The sequence below is a fragment of the Amblyomma mixtum genome, chromosome 1 (genome assembly GCF_055824585.1).
Source record: "Amblyomma mixtum isolate Tamu chromosome 1, ASM5582458v1, whole genome shotgun sequence".
Taxonomy (NCBI): domain Eukaryota; kingdom Metazoa; phylum Arthropoda; class Arachnida; order Ixodida; family Ixodidae; genus Amblyomma; species Amblyomma mixtum.
Window position 1 is genome coordinate 289894397 of NC_143012.1, and position 26102 is coordinate 289920498.

Below are 26102 nucleotides of genomic sequence, written 5' to 3' on the forward strand. Positions count from 1 at the left end.
TGACCGAACACAGAAGTTACAGCATGATCCGATGGACTCCCCGCATGGGGAAACAGGCCACCAGTTTTATTAGCAATTACAATGTTTTCATCATCATCATGGGCAGGTAAACCTTTTTCTTCCCTCAGTATTAGAGCAGCTGCGTAGGCCTGAGTTGAACGCCCTTTGGTAGAGAATGGATAGAAACGGACGTCAAACGTCTCACCTGACATCCGTGGAAGCGCGTGACGCATATACTTTTAGTTCGTTCACCTGAAATGCAACCGCAATCCAGCTGCAATGAGTATAGTATAACCGCCTATCCAGACTGCATCGTCTTCTCAGTCTGCTATACTGCGCTGAGGCAACCATGTCGGCTACAGTGGTTTTGTTGCTTCTCATCGTTCTGGTCCTGGTGGTGTTGTTCACGTAAGCATCCATTCTCAACGATATTAAAATTTAATTTTTACGTGTCCGGGAGCGCGACGTCTTTAACTTCTTCTCTGGCGTTCCGCCATGGTTTAGAAAATGAATGAGTGCTTGCTAGATTTGGGAATCCTCAGAGTTAACATTGAATGAGCAGTGTATATTACAGGCCTGATATTGAAAACAGCAACAGAGGGTCGTGATATGCAGGAAGTGCACACTTGTGCTGGCCGTTATAAAAAATTATTACCATAATTGCAGAAGGGTAGCAGTTAAACAGACAGAGCGGTTCTATTCAGTTCTTTTTTATTGCCATGATAAGGATGCGGTAAGGGTATAAGGTAAAAAGAAATTCATGAAAAGGTTAATAGATTTATTGATGAGGCAAACGACATTGGGGTAAAAGAATACATGCGCTGGTACAAACGTTGCTGCGATACTTGAACCGATGTTGCTGCATGCTCTGCGAAATGACTGCTGATAGTTCGGGTGTTGCAATCATAAGTTAGAATATCACTCTTTGAATGCCACCTTAAACGCTTATTTTCCTGAACTGCCCAGCCGGGTAGGCATAATCAGTTAATTGAAAAAATAGGGCACTAGAACAACGGTCATGGAATGACGTAATTAGTTCTCAACGAGATTCTAACAATCACTGAATGGTGACGTGAAATTTTGAGCTGCCAGACAGGGAAGCACCATTCTAGAAATTTGTGCACAGAAAACAAAAACCAAATAGACCAATAACTTCACAATAAATTAACAAAAGTGTGCTAAAAGCCTACAATAGATAAATGTTTTACCCAGCCATTGATGCTAGAAAAGATATTTCACCATTTATTTAAGCCATCAGCACGTAAGGACTTATTTATTGCGTTGTTTTGTTTAGGTACATAAACAAAGATGAAGAATTTCTTCCCCTGAAATCATTTGCTTGTATCCAAAGAAATTGAAGACCGTCGAGATTTCAAATTAAATTTTATTTCGCTGGACGCAGTCAGAAAAACACACATGTGAATGATCTAGGCCCATAGACTTCTCGGCTAGACATGGGCCCGTGCAACAGGTACAGAAAAAAAATAAGCGAGAGAAACTCAGAAAAACATTGTTTTTCGCGAGAAATTGTACAATGTTATGGATGCAGTGAAAATTGCCGATGATTACGTTACCTCTTAATGCGAAATTTTAGCGCAGTTTAAGCTTTTCTATAGACTGAGGCGAAGAATTCGAGCAAGGCATGTATGTACAATTACAGACAACTTGTTATTTTTCACACATATTCCTTCATCGAGAAACACTCCACTAACAGTTCTTGATTGTCACGAAGGAAGCTTTGTGGTCGGAGAAATAGACGGATATATGTTCGACTTGCTGCACCAGTGCCTGGTTCTCAAAGACGAGGTCTGTGCATTTCGCGAGGTTGTTACAGCCATGAAGGCGTTACGAGCGAGAGCAACGGGATGTTCTCCCGCATAAGTAGTAAGGAATTCCTGTTTGTCTTTATATGTACATTAGAGCCCCCCCCCACCCTGCCACCCTGCCAGGTGGCAGTTAATGATGATCGCTAGAGATCGCTGACCGTTGTCAGCGCTAACGCATACAGCCCACATCTCTCTCATCACCCGACGAACCTATAAGCGCGATTCTGGCGTCCGCTCACCCAGGGAGCCAGTTATGCTCACTTTCTTTCATTAAATTGATCGGAGTGTAAACCGTTGTCAGCGCCAACGAACACAATGAACGCCGACGGCCTATGGCTTCAGCGCCGCGTTTCTGACACAACGTTGTCAATGCCTGCAAGCCCACATCTCTCTCTCTCTCTCTCATCAGCCCACGTACCTATAAGCGCGATTCAGGAGGCCACTGATCCAGGGAGCGTTATGCGCACTTCCTTTCGTTAAAACTGCACAGCGCTGTCAATGCCGACGCATGCAGCGCACATCTGTCCCTACCGCCACGTAGCTTAAAACACTATTGAGGTGTCCACTGTTCCAAGAGGGCAGTTATGCGCCTTTCCTTTGCTTTCCAAGCTCCCGCTCCATTGGTATCACAGCTTAAAGCGCCACTAAGGTGTGTATCTGTTCTCGCTTCGGCGAGCGCGGCTTCGGCTGCTTATCTCTTTTTTGAGGAGCGTCCGTTCCGGCGGACGCAGTTGTTGCTGCGACGCGCGTCTTTTCTTTCCTTTTTCTCTTTCCTCTGATATTTTGACTCTCCTCTATCTGCACGAGGCAGCGGTGGTGGCTCGGCTTGAGCCAGTAGGCAGGCCCGTGCAATTTCCTTTTCATCCTTCTCTCAGTCACAACAACAACTCACTGCTGGTTACAACGGCGACGGCGACGCCGCGAAACGGAGAAACGGGTGTCAAAGAGCTTCGCTCTAAAAAAGATACAATGGAAGTGCACATGGAGCAACACTGCTTCATAACGGCTTCTCATACTGGTCACATCGGTAGAATGTTATAGTTCGACGATAAAAATGTGACCTGTTTATAAGTTTACTAGAAACTTGTTCCAAATTTTGGCAGCAGCATATATGATGATCCTTTTACGATAAACGTTATTGATAATCGGAAGGTTAAAGCAGCAGTTTCTTGTGCAGCACTGATTTCTTGTGTAACGGGATGGATGCATAAACACAGAAGAGGGCAAGGGAAGGTTATGACGGAGTATGCCCGGCCACACAAGCTAGTTTATAACCTCAGCAAAGGAAGGCATAATATTTCAATCATGAAGAATGGAGTCATTGCTCTAAACCTGTCGCTTAGTCTCATATGTCTACCTGCATTTTCATCAGTTGCTGAAATATCCTGTGAGAATTCTTGTCAAACGATTACATGTTTCACATACACGCTTAAGTGCTAGTCTAGAATAAGTGAAGCGCAAGGTCGCTTTAATGGGTTGCGATGCATGCTTGAAGACTTGCTGAGAGAACTAGAGCAGACCAGATACCTACAACTCAACCCCAGTAGCATTTAATACATTCGTGACTGAGGGTGGTCAGATTTTTTGATTGACCTGGGCTAAGTTTGGAAGTAGCTATCGTGTCGAATACGGCCCATTATGGTTGGATGTATCACGTTTGACTTCTGGCTGTTGCTAAGTGGCTTATCAAGTTCAGTCGAAGTCAAAAATCGCACAGACACGGAAATAGACTTTTGCATGTACTAGAGCTCTCGCTCGAAAAGGGTGAGTATGCGCGTGAGCGTATAGACGCCAGAACGGGCCTGTGAGACGCCCAATCGGGCGTTGTTCTGTGAATCGTGAAAATGGGCCTGCCACTCCACACCTCTTGGCCGCTTATGCCAATCAGCTTTCTCTGATTGCTGCACTAAGCCGATAAGCTTAGATGTAAAATGTTTTTTCTTGAACGTCGAGTATGATCTCGTGTTTGTCGTCGTCCAAGCGGCTGACGGCAGCAGTTTATAGACATGCGTCTGAACAATTGGCCGCCATGCCACTGCAGGTTGCCTATAATATCCACAACGATAAGAGGCACCCAGTGCGGCCGATTACAAGAGTACGACTAGGGTGTTGCATCTACAAAAGTCTCTTCAAGTTTAGGGCCCTGTGGAGCTCTTCCGGTTTTACTGAGTCACCGCTTAGTCAGCTTTACCAGAACTCTTTTTTTCTCCCCTTCCATTGTGTTCCAGGTGGCGCTGGCGACATTTTTCGTACTTCAAGAGGCTCGGCATTCCTGGCCCGAAGCCGAACCTGCTATGGGGGAACCTCATGGAGTACCATTCCTCGGTCAGAGCAAAAAGGGGATTTGTTTTAACCGGTCTCTCATTATTTCGCTTTCTTTTCCATCATAAGTTAAACAGACTGAAAGCGAACCCGCAGGCTCATCAATCCTGCGACTGAAAAATGCGTTGCGTGGTAAATGAGTTTTTCTTCGGTCAGAGTACAAATGAGATCTGGTGTGAGCGGTCTCTTTTTTATTTTGCTATCTTTTCCATCTCAAATTAAACAGACTGAAAAGGAAACCGCAGGCTCATCCACCATGTGAACGAGAAACACATTGCGTGGCAAATTAGTTATTAAAGCGAAAACATTGCTAGTCTCATTACGAGAAAAGCCGGCGGCTTATGTGGGCGTGCGTGTGTGTGCACTCGCAGATGGTACAGAAAATCCCAGCGATGGCAAGAAAAGTGGGTCGAAGTCATCAAGCAGCCGTAGGACGCACACAGAAAGCCGAGCACCGCGAATTCAGACAATCCTATACTTGTCGTTTGCCTGTATATATATATTCGCGCACTGGTCTATCTGCATGTGGCGCCAATTTTCCCGACATTCGTAACGAAATTTGTAACGCAACCGTTGGCCGCCCAGCACTCCTGGTGGAGTCATACGATTTCTCGTCGCGTGCAGCTTGCATATGCTAGTCAAGTTGGAAGCAAGCTTGCGACAAGGATTCAAAGTGACGACATATCCACCTTCAATTGTATGCCTCCCTAGAATTTCGTACCAAAATTGCTACAGAACCGTTCGTCGTACACCGTTCCGGATGGTGTCTTACATGCAGCCACTTTAATGCAGGTGGAAACATTGCGCGTAAAGAATGCACCCAACTACAGGATTGCTTCCGCATTCCCCGCCATAAGCAGTCTTGAGTGTCTGCATCGTATTTTTTTTCTCACGTGTTTGATCAGAGCCTTTGGTCTCAGATACGAATAATAGCAAACAGGAGATTAGAATAAATTACTGATCCTAGAAACTTGGAGGAATTTCAATATCTGCATAGCAAGAATGAATAAACCCTATTAACCTCGACAAAAAATCTGGCTCTGTCATTATACCGCTCTAAGCGCACTCTTTTTTCCGCCACCGTTAACCTAAAGGGCATGCTTTAACATTTATCCTGTTTTCTACAGCACCTGTACGAGGCGATCGGCGGGTGGATAAAAAAGTATGGTGACATGTTTGGGTGAGTTTTTAGGTGTCTCTAGATTCTTTGTTCTAGCGGTACAAAGAACAGCTTAGCAAAAGCAATGGAAGGTGTACGTCTGCCGTGCTTGCTTAAAATATTCTGTGTTTCGGTTTGTTGCTGACCGGGGTTTCTGTTGCTGCGCAGGTTCTTCAATGGAGACGTTCCGTTCGTCGTAACCCAAGACTTAGAGCTGATAGAGCTCGTTTACGTGCGAAAATTTCAGAACTTCATGAACCGAGGAGTAAGTATTACCATTATAAAAGGACATGTTAACGCAATGTGCGGCCGCAATGTGTAACAATTAATTTGCCCATTCACTGCCATTTTTTCACTTGTCGGTGCTGCCTGTGACTTAACCGATGGTAAGGAAAATCTCCCTCTGATGCCACTCGCTGTCATGCATGAGAAGGAACCACCAGTGACAACGATCGAAAGGGGAAGAATCCAGAAAGGATTACTTCACAACAAGCTAGCTTTTCCTGTTATTACTAAAATTGATTCTTTTGAGCATATAAACATGAAAGGATGGCAAAAACAGGGGTTTGAAAATAGTGCTTCATAACTCCCGTATCCTGAGGATTGAAGTTCAGAAGAGGAAGCAAAGAGAAGCCCCGAAACTTGTTAAAGAAATGCAGTCTGTCTCGCTGGACATTTGAGGTTTTTGTCTTTGTAGCAGCAACCAGGAAGGAAAAATATTTAATGACCTTTAAAAATGTTGCTCGTTGCTTATAAGTTAACTACTTTAACAATTTTGAGTCAAGTGGTCCATTTGGCTTTCTTTATCTTATCCGATCACCACGAATCGCTTGAGCACTAGCTTAGGCAAAGCAATCTGCGATTTTAATACAAAGTAGCTTTTAGGCAGCTAATTTTTATCGCCATTCCTGTTATACTGGACGGGCAAAGTTGCATGACTTACGTTCTATCTATTGTCTGTCGTATATAAATGTATCTCCCGTTGTGAACATTGCTGATAACAATCCACAAATGGCAGCACCTTTTTTTTTCTGTAAGTAATGAGGAATTTATCTTGTTTTCAGCTAACGATGATGACTGATCAGATGCATCCATACCTCGGCAAGTCTATCATACACGCGAAGGGCTCGATGTGGAAAAGCATTCGAAATTCGGTCGCCTACGGTTTTAGTGCAACCAAACTAAAACAGGTGAGAAAAATTTACAGTTAAACTGCGTCGTGAACTGCTTGATGCACGCTTCCGTTTATAAAGATGACTCAAGAGATCTGAGCAAAGGGCTAAACTAAGCTACTCGCGACGATGACTATGGCCCTCGAAGCATCTGATGGTTTGCTGCAGATGAGAAAACCATTCATCAGTCAAACTGAGAGATGAATGAACCAAATGGTATACGAGCAGCTTTGTCTTTAAAGTGTTATTGATTGATTTAAGTACGCTATCATTTAAATGGCCTTTCCGTGCACATTACTCAAGACATCTGTGTGTAGACGTGTGGCTCCAACTTTGGGAGTACGGCCGATGCCGATGTGGTCGCCGACAGCAATAAAGTATATTTCTCATGTCCTGTGCAAAAATTCTGTGAGGTCAACGCTCGTATCCGCATCGTCTAACTATGGCTGTACGCAGACCAGTTGAAGTGACATTTAAGCTTGAAGACCTCCAGCCGCACTGAAAACAGTGGGAACGCTGCTTAGAGGCATGAAAATAATGGGACACGAATACTTGCGCGCACTAGCGGCTGCAGTCTTTAGAGGGTAAATAATTAATATTTGCTTGCGAAGTTAGCTTCTTGAAAATGCTGCACTAGCGGTCTCAGATGATACTTGGTGCTGAAAGGAAAGAAACAAATCCAGGATTAAAGACAAGAAAAGTATTAATTTCCTGATGTTTAGAGATTCCATTTCAAAGTGTTTTTAAGTGCTTGTGTCTAGCTGTGTTCCTGCATAAACACCATTTAGTGTTGCGACAGTCTTCAAGCTTCCGATGGAGTCGAATTTAAAATGGTAGAAAGTGAATTAGGTATTCCTCTACGAATCTTGCTCAAGGAATTCATATGCGACCAGCGTGAGCAAAAAAAAAAAAAAAACAAAATGAAGAAGTGAGTGGTGACTTTGATACCCTTCATTCTTCGCTCCCTGATGCTTAGATGATGCCGTATTTCGAAGAAGACGTCAACTTCCTGCTGAAGTCTCTAGAGAAGTGCGCCGACACCGGTGAGGAAGTTCAGATGATGCGCAAGTACGAGCAGCTGTCCATGGACTTCGTAGCACGCGGCTGCTTCGGCATCGACGAGCGCTTCCAGGGGCAGCCCGAACACCCGCTCTTCGACATGACCCGGACAACCTGTAGCAAACTGATGACCGGGCCTTTCCACATGATCGCACGTAAGCGGGGCTTTTCGTTTTAGGAGTATAATAGCAATAATTAGAATGGCAACAAATGTCATTGCAGGTTTTCGCAGGCTGCGTTGGGAACCATGCAAATCTGCCGTCCAGCAGCAAGCGTGTTAAGAACGCCCAGCTCAACAATTGTTACGCGTGCGAATGTAATGAATGGCCACTATTTTGTTTTGTACATGTAATGTTCCGTAATGTGCACGAGAAGTGACGGTTAATAAACTATTCATAGAGTGACAAGCTCTAAAAGCTCACTTTGCAGCCAGACATGCTGGCGTATTTGTATCTAAATACGATTGATACTTTTCTGCGAATTCGCGGTAAAGTTGTGCCAAATCAGTACGCATAACATACAGACAAAATAAAGATTGGGTTAAGTCGTGTGTTAAAAGAAGACTTATTTTTTACTGATTTGTCTTGGTTTTTGAGTGGACGTTCTTGTGCTAATAGTAGCTACAAAAACGGGATGGGGACAATTACCGTATTTTCCGGTGTATAAGACGCGGCTTTTTTTCGAAAATCTTGCTGGTGCGTCCTATACAAGGGTGCGTCTTATATGCGAATTTTTCATCTTTTTTTTTGCGAGTTCATCGATTACTCCGGTTCATGCTCAAGCTTTTTTCACCTAAAATATATCACTACCAATAACGCGGTTGTAACACGGTTAATACTTCAATACCGGGACCGCCGTGCGCGACATTCGAGGTGATCTTTATCATGAAACGGCTGGGATGACGACTTCCGGGATCACAAACGCGCGGCTGTTTCGGAGGCCCCAAGCAAAAGTAATGAGAAGCGCCAAAAGATGGTGACAATCGCGCTTCTCGCCATTGTCAAGACAAGCCGGCGTTCTTTTTTAGTCACCCTTTGCAACTTTTTTTGCTCCGTGTACGTAGTGCATGTTTCAGCCGAGTTGCTTCCAGAAATGGGTGAACCTTTTGATAGCGCATCTGAAGATGAAGACTTCGAAGGTTTCAAGTAGAAATAAAATGTTGTTATGGACATATGGGGAGCTGTATCGTTTTTTCTTTCGTTTTTTTGCTAAAACGTGGACGGGTATGGCGTGAGTGTTGCCTTTTTCGATCACTTAGCGTTGCTTAAGAATTGCTCACAGGTACGGTGCATTTCGCGATAGTCGCGCAAGCGTGTTTAATTAAGCCTCACTAACCTAACTGGGTAAACTGGGGTGCGTCTTATACACGGGTGCGTCTTATATACGAACTTTTTCAGTGACAGCTTGCATATATGGCAGGTGCGTCTTATACAAGGGTGCGTCTTATACACCGGAAAATACGGTAAACTCCGCCTTAAGAGTATGACGGGATAGCGTTAAGGCGGTCGTGCCGTAGATGCGGAATTGGTCATTCTCTACTTTATATTCCTAGATCGCTGGGAGTCCTCACCCCCCCTGGTGCAGTGGTGCAGCGGTTGAGCAATGCGCCACTGCCTCAATAGGTAACTGTTTCAAACATAAGCAGCGGTGGGACTTATATGACCCAAGTTGTTCTGCCCGAGCATGCCTCGTGACCAATAATTAACGGCCACCTACCCTGGTGGACAGTTTGTTCCCAATACGTTAGGCAGGTTGCGACCTGCCACGGCGGGCAGGGTGCGATAACGTCCCAAGGTGACTTAAGTGGCAGATGGGCCACTGTATCGAAGTCATGACACGTCGAATGCCAGGGGGCAAAAGGGGCCCAGCTTTATTGAGCAGCGCGTATTTATACCCAGAGTAGGGCGAGGGGGCAAGCGCAGCGCTTCGGTTCATAACGCTTATCAGTTGCCCGTTTCAGCCGGCCTGGCGCACGCTGCCCGTCGCACATACGATACATCTTTCTTCTTCTATAAGAAAGAACAACGAACTAAGGGAAGTTTGTAAGCACAGGATCAGCTCACTGCACAAGGAATAGCTCAAGACACTGAGGGGTAGAATATTGGCTTGCGAACCGGTGTCAACTTTCAGGCTCACCGACCAGTTGCCAACGTTTGCTTGAACAAGCCAGTCGCGCTCCCTGACCTTGCTGCGCAAAGCCACATCCAGTACGTCGAATTCCTCCTCGGCTCCTGTGAGCTCGCGGATTTGTTGCTTTGCTTTACAACAGACGGCAAAGTGGTTTCTTCCATGACAGTTGTGACACGTACGCCCAAAGGCAGGACAGCTCCGCGGTGCGTGTGTCCGTGCGCACCTTTGGCAGTTGTAGGACTGCGGCTCCCGACGAGGGGCAGAGCGCATCTTCTGAACTTTGTCTACTTGCTTATGGTCTTGTTCCCACATTTCTTGATGTGCTGCTGTTGCTTCGGCAGCCTTGCATATCTGTTCTGCCTTCTGTAGGGTCAGTTTGTTATCTCTTAATAACTTTTCACGTATTTTCTCGTCATTTGTGCCAAAAACAATTTGGTCCCTGACCATTGAATCGAGTAACCCTTCAAAGTTACAGAGCCGTGCTTGAGTCTTCAAATCCCGCAAAAAGTGCTCGAATGGTTCACCTGGTTCTTGTACACGCCTCCTGAACAAGTAGCGCTCGTACACTTCATTGCTTTGCGCCTCGCAGTACACGTCAAACTTCTTGACTACCGTGGCGTAGTCATTGCTGCTTTCGCCTTCGGAGAAAGTGAAAGTGTTAAATACCTCAATGGCTTCTTCACCTGCGGTGGTCAACAGTAGCGCAGTCTTCGTTGCTGCTGGTCGCGGCTTTTCGGCGGGTTCTGTCGCCGTCAGGAATAACTCGAACTTCTGCTTGAACAACTGCCAGTTCTTTGTAATGTCCCCTTTGAGGCGAAGTGCATCCGGTGGCCGTAGGAAATCCATCCCGCCGCTTGTTTCCTTAGTCTGTGCAGATTTTCCACGAAGTGGGCGTCAACGTCGGCCACTTCTGACACCATGTATCGAAGTCATGACACGTCGAATGCCAGGGGGCAAAAGGGGCCCAGCTTTATTGAGCAGCGCGTATTTATACCCAGAGTAGGGCGAGGGGGCAAGCGCAGCGCTTCGGTTCATAACGCTTATCAGTTGCCCGTTTCAGCCGGCCTGGCGCACGCTGCCGTCGCACATACGATACAGCCACCTGCTTCTATGGGGATCTATCACCCACGCCGCCACCACCGCCGACGACACTGGCTTTTCCGCAGAAAGAGACCGTTAAGATATCACGTTAATAGAATTTATAAACGGGGAATTAATAGGCAGATGAATTATTCCTGCAGAGCACAAATCCCTTAAAAGCGCTTGAAGATGAGGTAGCCGCACCGCATCGACTTATCAATTACTGCCTCTTAAAAGTTAGCAAGAGAGCACCGAAACGCAATACATGGGGATAAATTGCTAGGACACTCTTAAAAAAAACCAAAACACTAAATACCAACAAACAAAAACATACCACACAAACTAGCTACGCAAACCGAGAGGAGATTTTATATACGAGGCCGAACCCAGCGAATGTTGACAGCGAGCTAAGCACATGATGGCAGTCAGGCCGAGAAATTTCGATTCATTTTCAATAAGCTTACACCAACTTTTTTGCAGAGTTCGGCAGAAGGAACCCTTGCTTGCTCAAAACGCATAACTTTCTTGTTTTCGTGCAGCATTTTAGTGCTAGCGTTGCTGTGCAGAGGCTGAGAGCTTCTTGGCAAAGCTGGTGGACCAGCGCGAGAGGATTCGCACTTTGTTTTTGCAAGCTGCACGCCACTTGCGAGACTTGTGATTGAAAACATCAGTGAAAATGTGAGCGTCCGCACGCAGTAAAATATTGACATGCATTCCCTGTCGCTCTTCAAACAATGCCATGGAAAGTGAATGTAAACTTTTTCGTGAATCGTATCACCAATGTCCTGCGCTGTGCGTTTTAAAACTTTTTCGTGCCGTTAACTCGTCTGGATGGCCTAGGGCATTGATGAAATGACCGAAACTATTTTCACAGTAGGGGCATCAAATATTTATTTGTTTGAAGCAGCTGGTCAATGGGCGACTGGTTGGAACTAGACTTCATTCTTGTTGTTGAAGGCTGCATTGTCCCACGTGGACTGATGTGAGGAGGAACTATAAAGAGTCATGATATTTCAAAGGCTGTCGCGCCAAGGTCTAGGAACAAAATAAGCGAATGAGAGGAAGAACGGCATCGTGCAAAACTTTAGATGCGCGGCATCCGTACTGAGCATGCTATGAATTGTTTGTCCCCCTTGAAGCTGCAGCTAGCAGTGCGAAGTATATAGAAAAGAAATCACACTTACGAGTTTTTAGTTTTTTAATATTGCACACCTGCCTAAATGTATATGTATTGATATTCTTTGTCTATAGAGAGCACCACAAGCTTGGAACCACTCATGAAGCTCGTCTGCCGGTTTTCACTCCTTATTGGAGACTTCGTTTTCGACACAGTGACAGCGCAAACAGCAAAAATTATTGAAATGAGGAAAAAGGACCCTTCGGTAAGCACGCCAGTGTTGATCTCATCGTGCATTGGGGACACAGAGAGCAAAACTAAATCTGGAGCATAACGGTCCTCGCTACTTCGACTCCAGGATGTCGCGTCTGTCCATGTCTTAGGGATAGGCCGGGCATAAACCCTTCAGAAGAGTGGCTAACGTAGAAGATCTAAATTCAAAACTGACTCAGTGCATAGTAGAGCAGAACGTTGGGCCAGGTGGTGTAGCGACATATTCAAGAAAACTTTGCGCAGATTAACACAAGACGGAGGGAGGATGATATTCACTTGCGCTCGTGTGTGTGCATACGTGTTTTTCCCTCCGTCTGTGCACAGACTGCGAAGCATGTGAGAAGTTATTCTTACGGCTGTTTATTGAATTCTACTGTTTTGAATATTTTTTTACTCTAAATTATAACTTTTTTTTTCTTCCAAGTGAAAAGTACGAGCTTTAGGCGAAGTCTTCTGCGAGTGTGGACCTTCCACACTGGTCTGAAGGAGTTGCGTCGCGCTCGTATTTTCCACGCCGGTGCAGAAACTTCTGAAGTTTCGTACAGTGTGGTGTGTTATAAAATTTGACTTCATGATGTTTTTGCTGCAATCCGTAGCTTCGAAGACCTGATATTCTGCAAAACCTGCTGGACGCAGAATACATCGACAGCGAAACAGAGGCACTTGCAGGCCAAGGAGAAAACGGTGAGCATGAACTCTGTCACTACGGTAGGAATATTCTGGCAGTAAGATTAGGCGCAGAAGCTTCTTCTACAGCAGCTGTGAGATTGCAAAATAGTAAATATGGAAACGAGACACTGGAAACAGCAGCGAAGGCAGAAATTCGCATAAACTGATATAAAATGGCGGACAGGCCCAATGTACGCGCACATTGTTTGTAATTGTCGTATTATATACATTAACGCGGATTTAATAACAAAAGTTTCAAGTTGAAAGCCTCAAAGCTCCAACTCTTGGGCATTGCATGTGATACGTAATAACAGATATTAAATTTAAAGGCATAAAAAATTTGTCGTGAGCAATAAAACACTACGATATTTTATTAAAATCCGCCTGCTTGCAGATAGTAAATATATTTAAGTCAGACCTTGCTTAATTTCTCGCTGACTAAAAATAAGCTCGTGAGGTTATCTAAATGCATGCATATTTTCTTCATACGTGGTTATGGAAAGTTATGCAAATATATTCGACAACAAAATAGCAGGTGCAGCAGCCATGGAAGGAGGTTTATTGTAATAATAATCTCGTTATCAGCTTTTTTTACAAGCTTTGTTGCTGTTTATTGAGTATTGTCCGAATAGTGCAGTTTTCCTTCTCTTCATGAGCTCTCGAAAAGGTGAGAGAGAGTGCGTGTACGTTGCAGGATGTCGGTAAAAAATGCAGTCAGATTCACACGAATTTTACCAATAGTAGATCCCTTTTGAAGAGACTCCAAAAGGAAATATCCAACTCGCAAGATGAATAGATTACTCTTCGGGAAAGCAACCAACGTTTTTTCTGCTTGGAAAGGTGGCTGCATTGGTGAGAAAATTGCAAATGAAAGTCTAAAAACTCTTACACATTCAAATTGCCTCCAAAAAATGAGCACATTTACGTCATTTCCGTATCGTATTTGTGATCGCGCTCTCCGACTAATCGGAGGCGCTACTCACAAGAACAAGAAACGCGAAAATAGGGCATTTAACACCAAACAACCCTGGAAAAAACATTTTTCAACGAGAATGTGTTTAGGGACGCAATTTGTTCATTAAAATTTCATTATAATAATCAACATATTCGTCGGTCTTCCCTCGGCAGGCTCGCCTTTTTTGCTATTATCATAAACGCTCCCCACTGGTATTCTATGGCAGTCGTCACTGTTAGATGCGAATGATGGAAAAACTTGAGAAAAAAGATTTTGCCTCGCATCGGAGGAATAGACCATTACATTCGATATACCCATAACAGTACCTTACATACTCAAATATCAAAATTTTTGTCCAAGGATGCTGGACAAGCCCAGTCCACGTGCAGAAGTGCGACACGCAAAAAGCTATTTAAATTCCACTTTGGTACCCAAACAATCGTATCCAATGCATATCAAAGAAAAAAAACCTGGTAACAAAATTTACTCTCCAGGTCTGAGGATCGTATTATCTATCGGCAGGCGCGAATCATCTTGGCTATTTTCGTGCGAACTCTTGATTTTTTTACGTCTCTGTATTCAACTTTTTTGCCCTTTTTTTATAGGTACTGCGAAAGCAAGAGCCCTGACCACTGAAGAAGTAATAACCAGTGCGGCTACGCTGTTTATTGCTGGGTAAGGAAAACAAACACTTTAAAGATTTAAACTTTAAACACATACTTTAAAGATTTAAAAACAATGTGCCTTCATTGTATACTAGGTAACTTCGCTTTTTCTTATGACAAAAAAAGTTCAGTTACTCCCACTTTCCTTTCTTTGGCACAGTCATGCCTTTACCAATGACATGATGTGGATGCAAAAGCTAGTTTCTGGAATGACGAAAGGAAGTACTGATTAAAACGCGGACGTTATCGAAGGTGTCTTGATTGCGTAGCAGCTTCAGCACTGTACTAATATATACATTCAATAAGAATCATGCGGCATGAGTATGAAATGTACTACACTACTGCCGGCGAAAGCTGATGGCGCCTGTAAAAAAAAAGGCGCAATGACCGGTTTGCAATTCGGGCTGAAATGTCGATTGGCAGATGTAAATGCGTAAACGCAGAGCCGAAATTTCGAAATTCAACATACAAATCATAAAACTGAAGTTAATGTTCGAGCGCGGTGACATGAGGATGTCTGAAACAAGGCATCCTTTCTTATCGTTTATTATCGCCAGCAGCACAAAACAGCTTTCATGAGCAACAAGTTTGTTTACATTTTAATACAGATACGAAACAGTAGCGACATCGCTCAGTTACCTAACCTTCACTCTTGCCAAGTACCCCGAGATCCAAGAAAAGGTGCGGCAAGAAATTGAGGATTGCGTCTCCAGAGATGTAAGTAAAGAGGCTGGGCATTTTTCGTGTAAGTTTTTTTTAAGATGTGACGGGGTTTACAAATGCATAGTGTCCACAGTACATATTATAGATGTTTGCAACTGCGTTCAGTAATATGCCTCTTTTTATTTTGTCAACCATTGAAAATATGGAAAGCTGCTAAAAATTTGTGAAATAAATGCACTGACCATAAAAGGAAATCCCCAGCTTGAGTGATCTATAGATTCATACTTTGGTAAATGCTACAGTTTGCTCAATTTTAATTTGGTGCACTATGTAGGCCAGGGCCTCCGTGTACGCCCTTATCCAATGGAGTCGTAAAGTCCTTTAAAAAGTGTCACTAGGCAATACTTAGTCTATTTGTGGACTGTGTTAAAAATTCTTGAGAGGGTGAAGAGAGAATGTAATTCGACCGAGCTTCGCCCTCGAAAGACTCTCGATGCCCCACGAGCGGTTTCAATTTATGCGGTGATTACACATCCCCCGTTACCCTTCAGTACTGGCGCTTTACTACGCTAAACTTTGTTTGATTCTGCGGTACAAAGCTACAAGCACCCAATGCGTGCAAGAATCTAACGTGTTTCAAAAGCGGGTGTATGCCACAGCAAGACCGTTCCTTTCTAAGCGCTGATAATCAATTACAGCTGTTGTATCGCACAACGCAGACGTAGAGATTTTGCATCGTTGAAAAGATTTGTGGGAGCTACTTTTTCTTTTTTTTTGGGTGGGGAGGGGGGAGAGGGTGGGGAAGAGGGCACTTCAGTGTCTAGCACAATATTTCCGCTATACATACACAAATATTAAACCAACATAACGTTCTCTGTTTTGGAATGCTCAATGCAAATTGTGCTGTTTTATGAAATGACGACAACTATGAAAAGAAAATCAACTAAATTTTTTTTATGACGAGGATTATCAACTAATACGCACTCGCACACAGCACCTTATGACATTTTTTTTTTGTTAAACCTGTAAAATTATAGTGGCTGCAGAAGAATTCTGGGTACAGTGCGAACCACGTGGTCATCACCATGCAAACAAATAAGATGCTTGGTCACTTCTTTGACTTCATAGCTTTCTTCACTTTTCTTTCTTCAGACATGTTTGACCTTACTTGCTAATCTAAAAAAAAGTTTTGAAAAAGTTTAGAAAACCGCATACTACTGGTGATGGATGTAATAAGTTTTTGTGGAACACGTAACTGCCATGCGCTTCAATGAATACTCATTTACTCGTTGCTCGAGTATAGATCTCTGAAGAAAAGAAGAGCAATCTCTTGCGTATGTTTTTATCGATTGTAGAATGAATACTTACTTTCAGACAAGTTTCAGACAAGAATATTTTTCATCTATCGCCTAGGGAGAATTGGATTACGAGACGGTAGTAAAGAAGCTCAGTTATTTGGAGCAAGTCATGAACGAGACATATCGGCTTTACCCTCCTGGAATCACGTGAGTTTGGCTGAGGGATTCTACTCATAAATTAAAAGGCCGCCAAAAAAGTATACAATGTGAGGTGATGGTCGCCGAATAGAAACAGCTTATACAAGTCCAAGATCCTTAAACATCAATTTCAATTTTGAGGCAGCAGGGGACTATTGTAAGGTAGTGTTAACGAAGACAATGGTCGATTCTTCTGATCAGTAGCAAAATCTTTCTTTTCAGCTTGTCCGTCGCTTGCATCGAGTAGTGAATGCCATAAAGAAAAAAACAACGAGGAACGTTTTTGACGATAGAAAACGCTAATAGCTAAGAAAAAAATTAAAAGCCTGCCGAGGGGAGGTTAACAGATATATTGAGTATTACAGTGAAAATGTACTATATATAAAGAAAACAGCGTTCAGAGCAACTTCCCTTTGAAAAATGCGCTTGTCCAGGTTTTCTGGCTACGAGTTTCACCCAGAAAGGAGCGACGTAAAAAGTGATTAGTTCGCAAAACATACTAAATAGTGCTTGAAACGACGATGCAAGAAAGGCGGGACCAGGGGCCGTATTTTATAAGCTGGTAATTTTTCGTTGTTTATTTTGAGTCCATATTACTCTGTCAGTGGTCCCTAAGATATACCCGCAGCTTTGAAGCGTCTATGGCAAGCGATTTGGTCGTTTTGTGGTTGGTACCGGACCTCAATATTGGCTGAAACTGTATCTAAAGTGGTTTAGCTCTGGTTAAACCTGGAGGATTGCGAAAGTAACGGGGAGAGAGAGAGAGGCGATGGAGAGCGCGCGGCAGCGACGGCGGCCCCGGCACGCTAGCTATGCGCCGCTACTGCGCACGCACAACTGGCGAGCGCGGCGGCGGCACCTCAGAGTTACCCACGCAGCGACGGCGGCGGCGAGGAAGCTGTGCGCTGTGTGACGTCACTGCTCCTCGCGCATGCGCAGTATGGCCTTTCGTCAGCTCCGCGAAATGGCTCGGCGACTCGCGTAGTGTTGCTTTCGCAACAATATGCAACCGATGGTGAGGTGCATCTTAGCGCTGTCAATAGCAGGCGACCGGACCTTACAGTTGGCTGTCATTAGCTGCGATATGCAGCCAATGGTGGGGTACGGTCACCAACCACCCAATGGCCGCGTTGCTGACCACTGACAAAGGACCGAACGAACGCGGAGAATGGACAGACAATGGAAAATAGACAACGCAAAATGGACAGCGCATAGAATACGGTCCCAGGACCATTTTGTTTGTGCCGTATTTCCCACGCCATAATAGCTATTCGAATGGCTAGTGCTGAACATGGCAACATGTAAACAGTGTGTTTCGGCGTCATCTATTTATTCTAACATAATAATTTATAGCTGCACTCTATGCGCACTTCCTTTGTGGTTACGAAGTTTTGTACTTTTAAGCTGAGTTTATCTGTAAAAGATTATTGTTGACTGTCAACAAGCACGTTGATCTTGCTGAGCTGGTCTAGAAGTGCATACGAGCAGGTATACAATTCGGTTAGTTAATACAGACTTCAGGAAGAGGGACGCAATGAACTTGCTGTTACTTCTGCTACACTAATTAAGCAGATCACGCTAATCTAGCAATAAATCACAAGTGGCTTTCCCACAGGATCTTATTAATTATAAGCCACCGTGTAGGAATATGGAGCTTTTGGTTGTTTGATCATTTAAATTCGCTGATTGTGAGTTTTTTAGTGCCGCATCACTAAGACCCCCCTCCCTGAATTCGCTGTTTTCTGTCTGGCTGAATTTGACTTTAAATAAACTAAACTGAACTAAAACACACTTTAGTGGCTGCGAGTGGGCTTTGAACCTGTCACGGAGCGAACAGGCCAGCTTCGCTGGCCGCTGCTTTAGACCACTACGCCATCGCAACTTTTATTTTTTTTCAGCATGGTATTCGTAGACTGCGCCATCGCCGCAGCCTAACATCTCGCGTGTTTAACTACGAGTCTTTCGCGCTTGCATTGGATGTCGTCGTCTTCATCAGCTTCCATCCGTGAGCAAAGGATTCGAACACCGAAACCGAAGTGAAAACCGAAGTGCTAGAGCTCCTAATTCGCATTTGTCCTAACCATGTTAAATCGCCCGGTTTTTTTTTTACATCAGATTTAGAGCTTCTTAAAAGGACAGAGGACCGCCACATTGGGTTCTTTTTTCTAGATAAAGGACCACCTACTCTGTGGAAATTACTAAGCAGACGCGTATTTTTAAAGTCACGACTAGTTTTAAGCAATCTAATTTAAAAAATCAAAGCTAAAGCGAGCGGTGTAGCGTAGACGGAGGATCCTCACAACAGATGGGTGCGATACAGCTATTGCGGCAATATTCCGTAAATAGTTTTCTGCTTTTTCTGCAGCGTGGCGGCTGCTTGTTCCAAAAAGCATTATTTTCATTGAGAGCTCTTTGAGGCTTTGCTTATTGGCTCTTGGCGTACTTTAGGTTTGTGACTCGACAGGCCAAGGAAAACTTCGAGTACAAAGGCTTGAAATTCGAGGCCGGAACGTGCTTCATGGTGCCGCAGATCCAGATCCAAAGAGACCCACGTTATTGGCCGAACCCTTTGGAGTTCAACCCCGACAGGTGAGCAGCTGACGTTCAGAGAAATACTAGCATTAGGGCTTCCTTCGACGTGAAGGGTGCCCCCATTGTGGTATGATAAAGCCGTTACGACAACTACGGTGTTCGTGTGCTACCTAAAGGCAGTGCTATCCAGCTGTGATTGAATAACAAGAGACGTGTGTACTGCTGTGTCTCCAGAGCAGAGCTCTCTGATCAAAGCATTTACGGAACTCCCCGTAGGGCACAATTCTTGGAATCCGAAAATTTCGCTGGGAGTAGCGATTCACGCAGCAAAGAGTAATTTTAAAAGAGAACGCTCCAGCTCGACCCTCTTAGTAAGTTAAAAATGCATATAGTTCAGCTGAGTTTAGCTGTGGTAGCTACTGGCAGGGTTAGCTTTGCAGTTATTCTACCCGCAATTTCTTCACCATAGCGATGTTCAAATATTAATTGCAAGTGTTTCGACTCACATCGGTAACCTAGCACGACTACAGGACCACGCACAAAAACAACCACAATAGACATCAATGGCTACTGTGACCATTTTGAGTCACATCACTGACCTGAAGGCATTTTAGAAGAAGGCGAGAAGCCTGCTTCATATATGTCTGGTTTCGAAACGGGTAAATAATTTATGTATTTATTATTACCTTCAGGGTAGAAACATTACAAAGGGGAGTGGGCTGAATACAAAAATAGAGATATGCACAGCAAGAACGCAATCAGTCATACAAGTAACCTGTAAGCAACAGGTGAGGCCCGTATTGTATAGAGCAATATTTCTTACTGCGTACGTTTGAATTCATGTAACAAAATATTAGAGAGGATTAGAGAGGATGAAACGAGCTGCATTGTTTCGAATAACTTCTAGCTGGCTAATGAGATAAATAGTGCCTGGGTGCCAAACTGAAGAAGCGTACTGAACTATTGTTTGCGCAACTGTTGAGCATACTATTGTTTTAGAAAAGAGACGCTTGGCGTCTGCAGGGGCTGAGTGAAAGTTTCGTTTCAAGTACCCTAGCATGCGGATAGCCTGTTGATGGCAACTTTCACCAGAGTTTTCCAGCTAAGATTAGAAGGGTTATGAATGCCTAGGTACTTGCATAACACAAATGATTTGAGACCGATGCTGTTAAGGTGTTATGTAGGGAAGTTGCTAGAAGACCTTCATACGCGCACGAATTTGCCCTTGTCAACGCTTATTGCCCTTTGCCATTATTGGCACCAAAAGGAAATATTGTTAACATCAGTTTGAATTGCGTGTATGTCGTCATCGGTTATTATTTCACGAAGATGGACACAATCGTCTGCAAATAAGTGCACATAAGATGTAACAGAATAAGGCCAGTCATTAATGATACCAAGAAAAGTAATAGCCCAGGGACCGTACCTTGTGGAACACCGGAAAGAATGAGGTGTAAATGTGAGTTCGTACCACTAGCTGCTACGAACTCCTAACGTCTCGTTAGAAAACACGCAAGCCATTTTAGTACGTTAGTATCCTCCCTATCATGAGTTGTCTAAGTAGCAAAAGCGGGGGACAAATATTATCAACGGCCTTGGCGAAGTTCAAAAAGACGTAGTCTTCAGGGGAACGACAATCTAAAATAGCATGCACACTGTGAGTAAAGAGGACAAGTTGCATTTCGCACGAATATGACTTACAGAAAACCATGTTATGCGTTAAGAATAAACGAGCTTAATTCCAAGAAATAAACTATTCTTGAAAAAAAGGACATGTTCGAGAATCGTATGGGGATTTTGGTAATTGTAATAGGGCGATAGTTATGAGGTGTGTGCTTGTTTCCTATCTTCCAGTCACGCCGGCATCGTACCATTGCTAATTACTAACAATTCTAGACAGTGAAGAAAACAATTTTCGGTGCGGACGTCATGAGTTTGAATCGAGTGCGAGCAAAATTTTAAATATAATTTTCTCAGCTCTCAAAATAAGATCGCAAAAGATGGGAGATAGCCAAAGAAGATACCAGCGCTGGTGTGTATCTTCTTCTATATCCCGTCTATTGCGATTCTAATTTTATGCAATGTAAAAACTGACCCGGATAATTTTCCTCTTGGTTCTGAGCCATAAATTCATGCTTTGATAAAACGGAGAGTTGACCTAGTTGGTACATACTGCTGGGAAAAAAACAGCGCTGAGACGAGGGACAAAGAAAGAAGAAGACAACAGAACCGGCGCTGACCATCAACTGAAGGTTTATTAGAAACAACACGCAATATATACTCCATCGACAACCATACTTTGCTGCCGGACGAATGTTAACATGCCTTGAAACAGCCAGGGAGTCGATTTTTACTAAGACGAAGAATCCGGCCGAGTGGTCATTAGTGACCTAGGAATTATCTAAAATCACTTTACTTTGCAGATTCGCTCCTGAAAACGAAGCTAGTATAAAGAAGATGGCATTCGTGCCTTTCGGCGTTGGCCCACGAAACTGCGTCGGCCAAAGGATCGCAGTGCTGCAGGCGAAATACACAGTGGCGAGATTGCTCCAGAAATATCGCCTGGAGCTTGGTCCTTCTCAACTGGTGAGTGCCAGAAGCCTGGTATGCACACCGGGAAAAGGGGCCTCACTTCCATGACTACAAAAAAAATAAAATAAAACGGATTCTTTGTCACGTCAGAGCGACCGGTAGAGTCACAATTTGCGAAACTCACATTATGCCACCGGTTAGTAGCAGCTGTCTCTGATGCCTTGAACAGGGGAGATACTAAAGGAGGAATGTACAAAAAAGAGCTTTTTTACAACGGACGCTCCTCATTTATATTCATGAGCAAATAAATGGGCTGTCAGACGCAGGTTATTACTTCAGGGAAGCTGAGGCCTGGCTCCGAGAGAAGGCCACAAAAATATTTGCTCATAAATTTGCTGCTTCGAAAAACGTCTACGCTCTATCAAGCCCTCATAAGTGTCAGTTTAACTCGAAAGGCTGTGGATATCCGTTCCTTCGTCTGTTAACCCATTGGCCTAAGCTATACAGATAAGCTTCGATCTTTTGTATGCAACAGCCAAGACTACTACACTGACAATTACGGTATTTCGCGCGATGCGCTAAGCTTAGAGATAGGTTTCTTGCATATGGACGCATTGTAGCTTTTTGCCCTTTCGCGTAACATTTTTTCACAGCGTGATAAAAGCTAAGAGAGCGTGCGCTGCGACACGCGAGTGCTTCTCGTTCAGATTCGGCCGTGCTTCCTTACCACGCTTACTGACGCTTAGCATGGCGCCGGCAGCTGTTCCAAAAAACAGCTCCCGCTGACAATGAATTGACAAACGGTCTGGTGTGGCCAATCACGGTTTAACGTGCGTTAGCACTTTAGCGTAGTTTCTGCCTTGTTGCCGGCTGCCTAAAATATCGTCGTTGAGCCCGACAATACTCTATCAGATAACCCGAACGGCCCCTGTTTATCCTCCATGCTGAACAGAGAAGCAGAACCCCGAAGAACGTGTTCAAACACGTCTAGCTGTAAAATGTGAAGCGAAGCGAGATTCTCCTCTACCCTCTGCGCGGCAGCTGCGGCACAACAGCCTGGGGCGTCACGTGTCGGGCGAACGCTCTCTGATTGGCTGTGCCGCCTGTGAGGTCACATACGGCGCGTGCCTCTGATTGTCTCCTCCGCGCCTCAGCTGTACTCCTCCTCCTTTCGCAGCCAGCGCTCGCAAAGGTTTAGTTTAGTTTAGTTTAGTTTAGTTTATGGGGTTTTACGTCCCAAAGAGAGACGCCGTAGTGGAGGGCTCCGGAAATTTCGACCACCGCAAAGGTGAAAGGTCGAATCAACTTCATAGATAGGGTTTTGGCTGCAGTGGACGCCGTAGCGCTAACACACTAAAAAAAGGTTACACAGGCGGCACGGGTTTGCTGAAAACATTGGGGGCTCAGCGGGCGCGAATGCCTCATTTGGTCTGACGTCATGAGGGAAGATATAACTTTTAACTGAGGATGAATGTTGACTGCAGAAAATTATAGGCATGGAGTGTTTTGTCCGTGTCGAAAAAAAAATGACTTGGTTAATTGTGTCCTTTTTTTCAGGGAGAAATGAAGATGGGCTCACGCGCCATGTTGTCAGTGCCAGCGAGGGGCCCTTGGATAAAGATCCACCGGCTCCACAAATCTACCTAACAGAGATGGTTCTGCCATTCATTGCTATAAGTTCCCCGCTGATTTACTGACAACCGGACAAAGATATTGCGATGGAAAAAGTGTTTTATTGAACCTGTGGTAAATCAACCTGTGACCCGCTAGGAGAAAGCTGATACCTAAGTTACAGATATAGATAAATATATTACACGCATGCTCGAATCTGGGCTACGAATTGCAAACGAATGTTTTTCTATATGCCACACCTTTGAAATAGGGATTGCACCTCATGTGTGTTTCACCTCCTTTACCACCAAACACCTAAGCATTCGGCTATTGCTTTTTGCAGGAGGAGTAGTATTCAGGCAATTCGATCGCCAGGAAATACAGCACGCTCATCTTCGTGTCCATCTTTTTCCGACTTGTATTCTGAGGCGAAGAATTTGCCCTAGCATTGTTTTCCTATTAATATCAGGTTATCGAGGAAATAGTGCGTGATGATTTCAAACGCCTCATAGCGACAGTTTGCGAAGAGAACATATTTTGCGCAAAGGAAGGTCGCGAATATATTCCCGTTGTCTTTTTATGGGTTGCCGTTTTTGGCATGATGTGAAATCTTTTGTAGCTGGGTGCTTCATATGTTCTGATGTGTTGTGAAAACTTTATATGGATCAAAAATATGACCTTGTCACCTACTGAAAGCAGACGCTTGACATCTTAAATCATGGCAGAGACGAAATATTTGAGCATAACGATGAAAAAGACGGAGTGGAGCACATTGTGCCCGATTGCGTACGCACGTCAGAATTGGCAGCTAAATATTTATTAAATGGAGCTGCATTATTTCTTTCTCCAAGAAAGATAAGCTCATCAAGAATACCTTACCTATTTTATAGTCACAAATTCATCGTTCGAAAGCGTAAATTAGGATATGGAGTACTAGCGGTTATAAATAAAATTTTCTAGTTCCTGATTACCAACAATGTGTGAAGAAATTATTTTGTTGAGTACCATAAGGACGAGATCAATAAATATTTGTTTAATATTTGATCCCAGCAGCAGCGGCCTCGTTTCCCTCCCACCCGCAAAACGCTAGGTACCTGGGAAGAGTGTAACGACAGTGCACGTTAAAGGAGCTCAGACAGTTGGAATCAATTCGGAGCTCTTCAATACGGCGTCCCTCATAGCGTATGTTGCTTTGGGACGTTTAACTCCGTATACACCATGCCAGATATCAGCCGTAACATCTCGGACTAGATTTCTCGCTGTCGTTGCAGGAAAGAAAACCAAAGAGCTTGCGCCTAATTTGCACCCGCGGTAAACTAAATGAATATATCGCTTCATAAAAGGAAGAGAAGCTTTCGGCATTCTGAGTGCTTGATTTGACGTTACTTTCGTTTCTCCAAATAAACAACATATTACAGCACATTTGCTTCACAACTTATAAAAAAAAACAAAGACGGTGACAAATTACCCTAAGTATGTTGCAATAGAGTTTCATGGTAACAGGTTCCCGTCGCTGTCTTTCTACGTCTCCGGTACTTGCTTGTCTCGTTACGCGCAGTCAGAGAGACAGAAATGTCACCCTGGTTAAGATTATTGACGAAAGCAAATTCTTTAAAGTTCAGCCTGTTGTCAAGCGAAGCACTGAATAGTCACAGAACGGAATTAGTGTTTGCTAGCGACTCGCTAGTTTTCAAGTGCAAGCTGTTCTTATTCACTCTTTCTGCGTAGAGCTAAATTTGCTTATGAGTGCCGCAAGTGTGTTTTTAGGTATTTAGCTTGAACATGGAATTGTACGCTCTCCACTCATTATCTCTTGCCGTTTTGATATATTTTGCTTATTTATCTCATGATTTTGAGGCTCCCTTTGGGAACGCTTTTGTATCTGTTGCTACTTAGTGTTAAGTTTTCAAATAACTGTGCCTGGCAACAATGGCTGCGTGGAAAAGTTTACCAGCGGAGTTGGTCACAGCTTACGGTGTCCACTTCGCTCAACTAATCAATAATTTGTAATTCATAGAGTTTACTTTTCACAGGGATGTTCTGAAGGCTTGTAAAGCATGTTATGAAATTGTAAATGCCTCGTTTTATATCCATCATGTCTCAGTTGTTTCTTTGTTTGCTTATTTGTATTGGTTTTATATTTATGCCCACTCTCTTCGTGTAATGCTTCGGCGGTGCAGGAGATGTTGTAAATAAATAAACTTGCAATGTACCTATATTTTCTGCAAAGCCCAGCGCAAGCTGTCTTCTGATGCCACCTAATAAATAATAACTAAACAAATGCACAGAATACCTAAGCATTATTCGCAAATTCTTCAGCCTACTAAACTGCAAATGGCAAAGAAAGAGGGGGAAGCTTAGATAACACTGAAACCGGAATGTTGGACGCAGGTCTGAGATATGAAAATAAAAGCAGGAGTTATAGACCGGAGGCACAGAGACACAAAGCGTGCAAACATGTCTCTTCAAACGCAATTAGGTACCTTGACTAGTTTTCGAATTGCGCAGCCTTTATCTTGGTTTTGCAGCCATGTGAAACACAGAACATCATTCAGGCCCAGACCGATAACACAAATTCCTCAGATCATTTGTAGTTCCCTTTTTTATGATTTGCACATAGAACGAGGCGTAGCAAAAAACAGCGGCAGGTTGGAATAGTTCAGAGGTGAGAGTTTTCATCGTAAACCATTCGTCAATGGCCACTAATTAATTGGAAGCCTTCTTTGATTCTTTGGGAGCCAATCCTTACGTTAAACTGTAGTTCGGCCATCAATGCTTAGCCCATAGCTTACAATGGACTGATCCGCCAAGCAAACTATCTACCCGCCAAACTACCCATTT

General features: G+C 43.9%; 2 protein-coding genes across 2 annotated transcripts in view; both read left to right on the forward strand.

Moving 5' to 3' along the window:
- Positions 1–4114, forward strand: part of LOC149372002 (cytochrome P450 3A14-like) — a 48597-nt gene extending 44483 nt beyond the window's left edge. The window contains exon 16 of the mRNA XM_089566365.1: positions 4055–4114. The gene's annotated coding sequence lies outside the window, so the exon portion shown is untranslated. The remainder of the gene's footprint in view (positions 1–4054) is intronic.
- On the forward strand, positions 151–24119 carry LOC149372003 (cytochrome P450 3A14-like). Its single transcript, XM_089566369.1, has 14 exons — positions 151–408; positions 4055–4151; positions 5276–5328; positions 5476–5572; positions 6372–6497; positions 7456–7693; positions 12000–12130; positions 12735–12822; positions 14368–14437; positions 15036–15144; positions 16504–16595; positions 19035–19175; positions 21542–21704; positions 23208–24119. The coding sequence occupies exons 1-14, from the start codon at positions 350–352 to the stop codon at positions 23295–23297; spliced, it is 1554 nt and encodes a 517-aa protein (XP_089422495.1). The 5' UTR covers positions 151–349; the 3' UTR covers positions 23298–24119.
- Positions 24120–26102: the final 1983 nt, after the last annotated feature.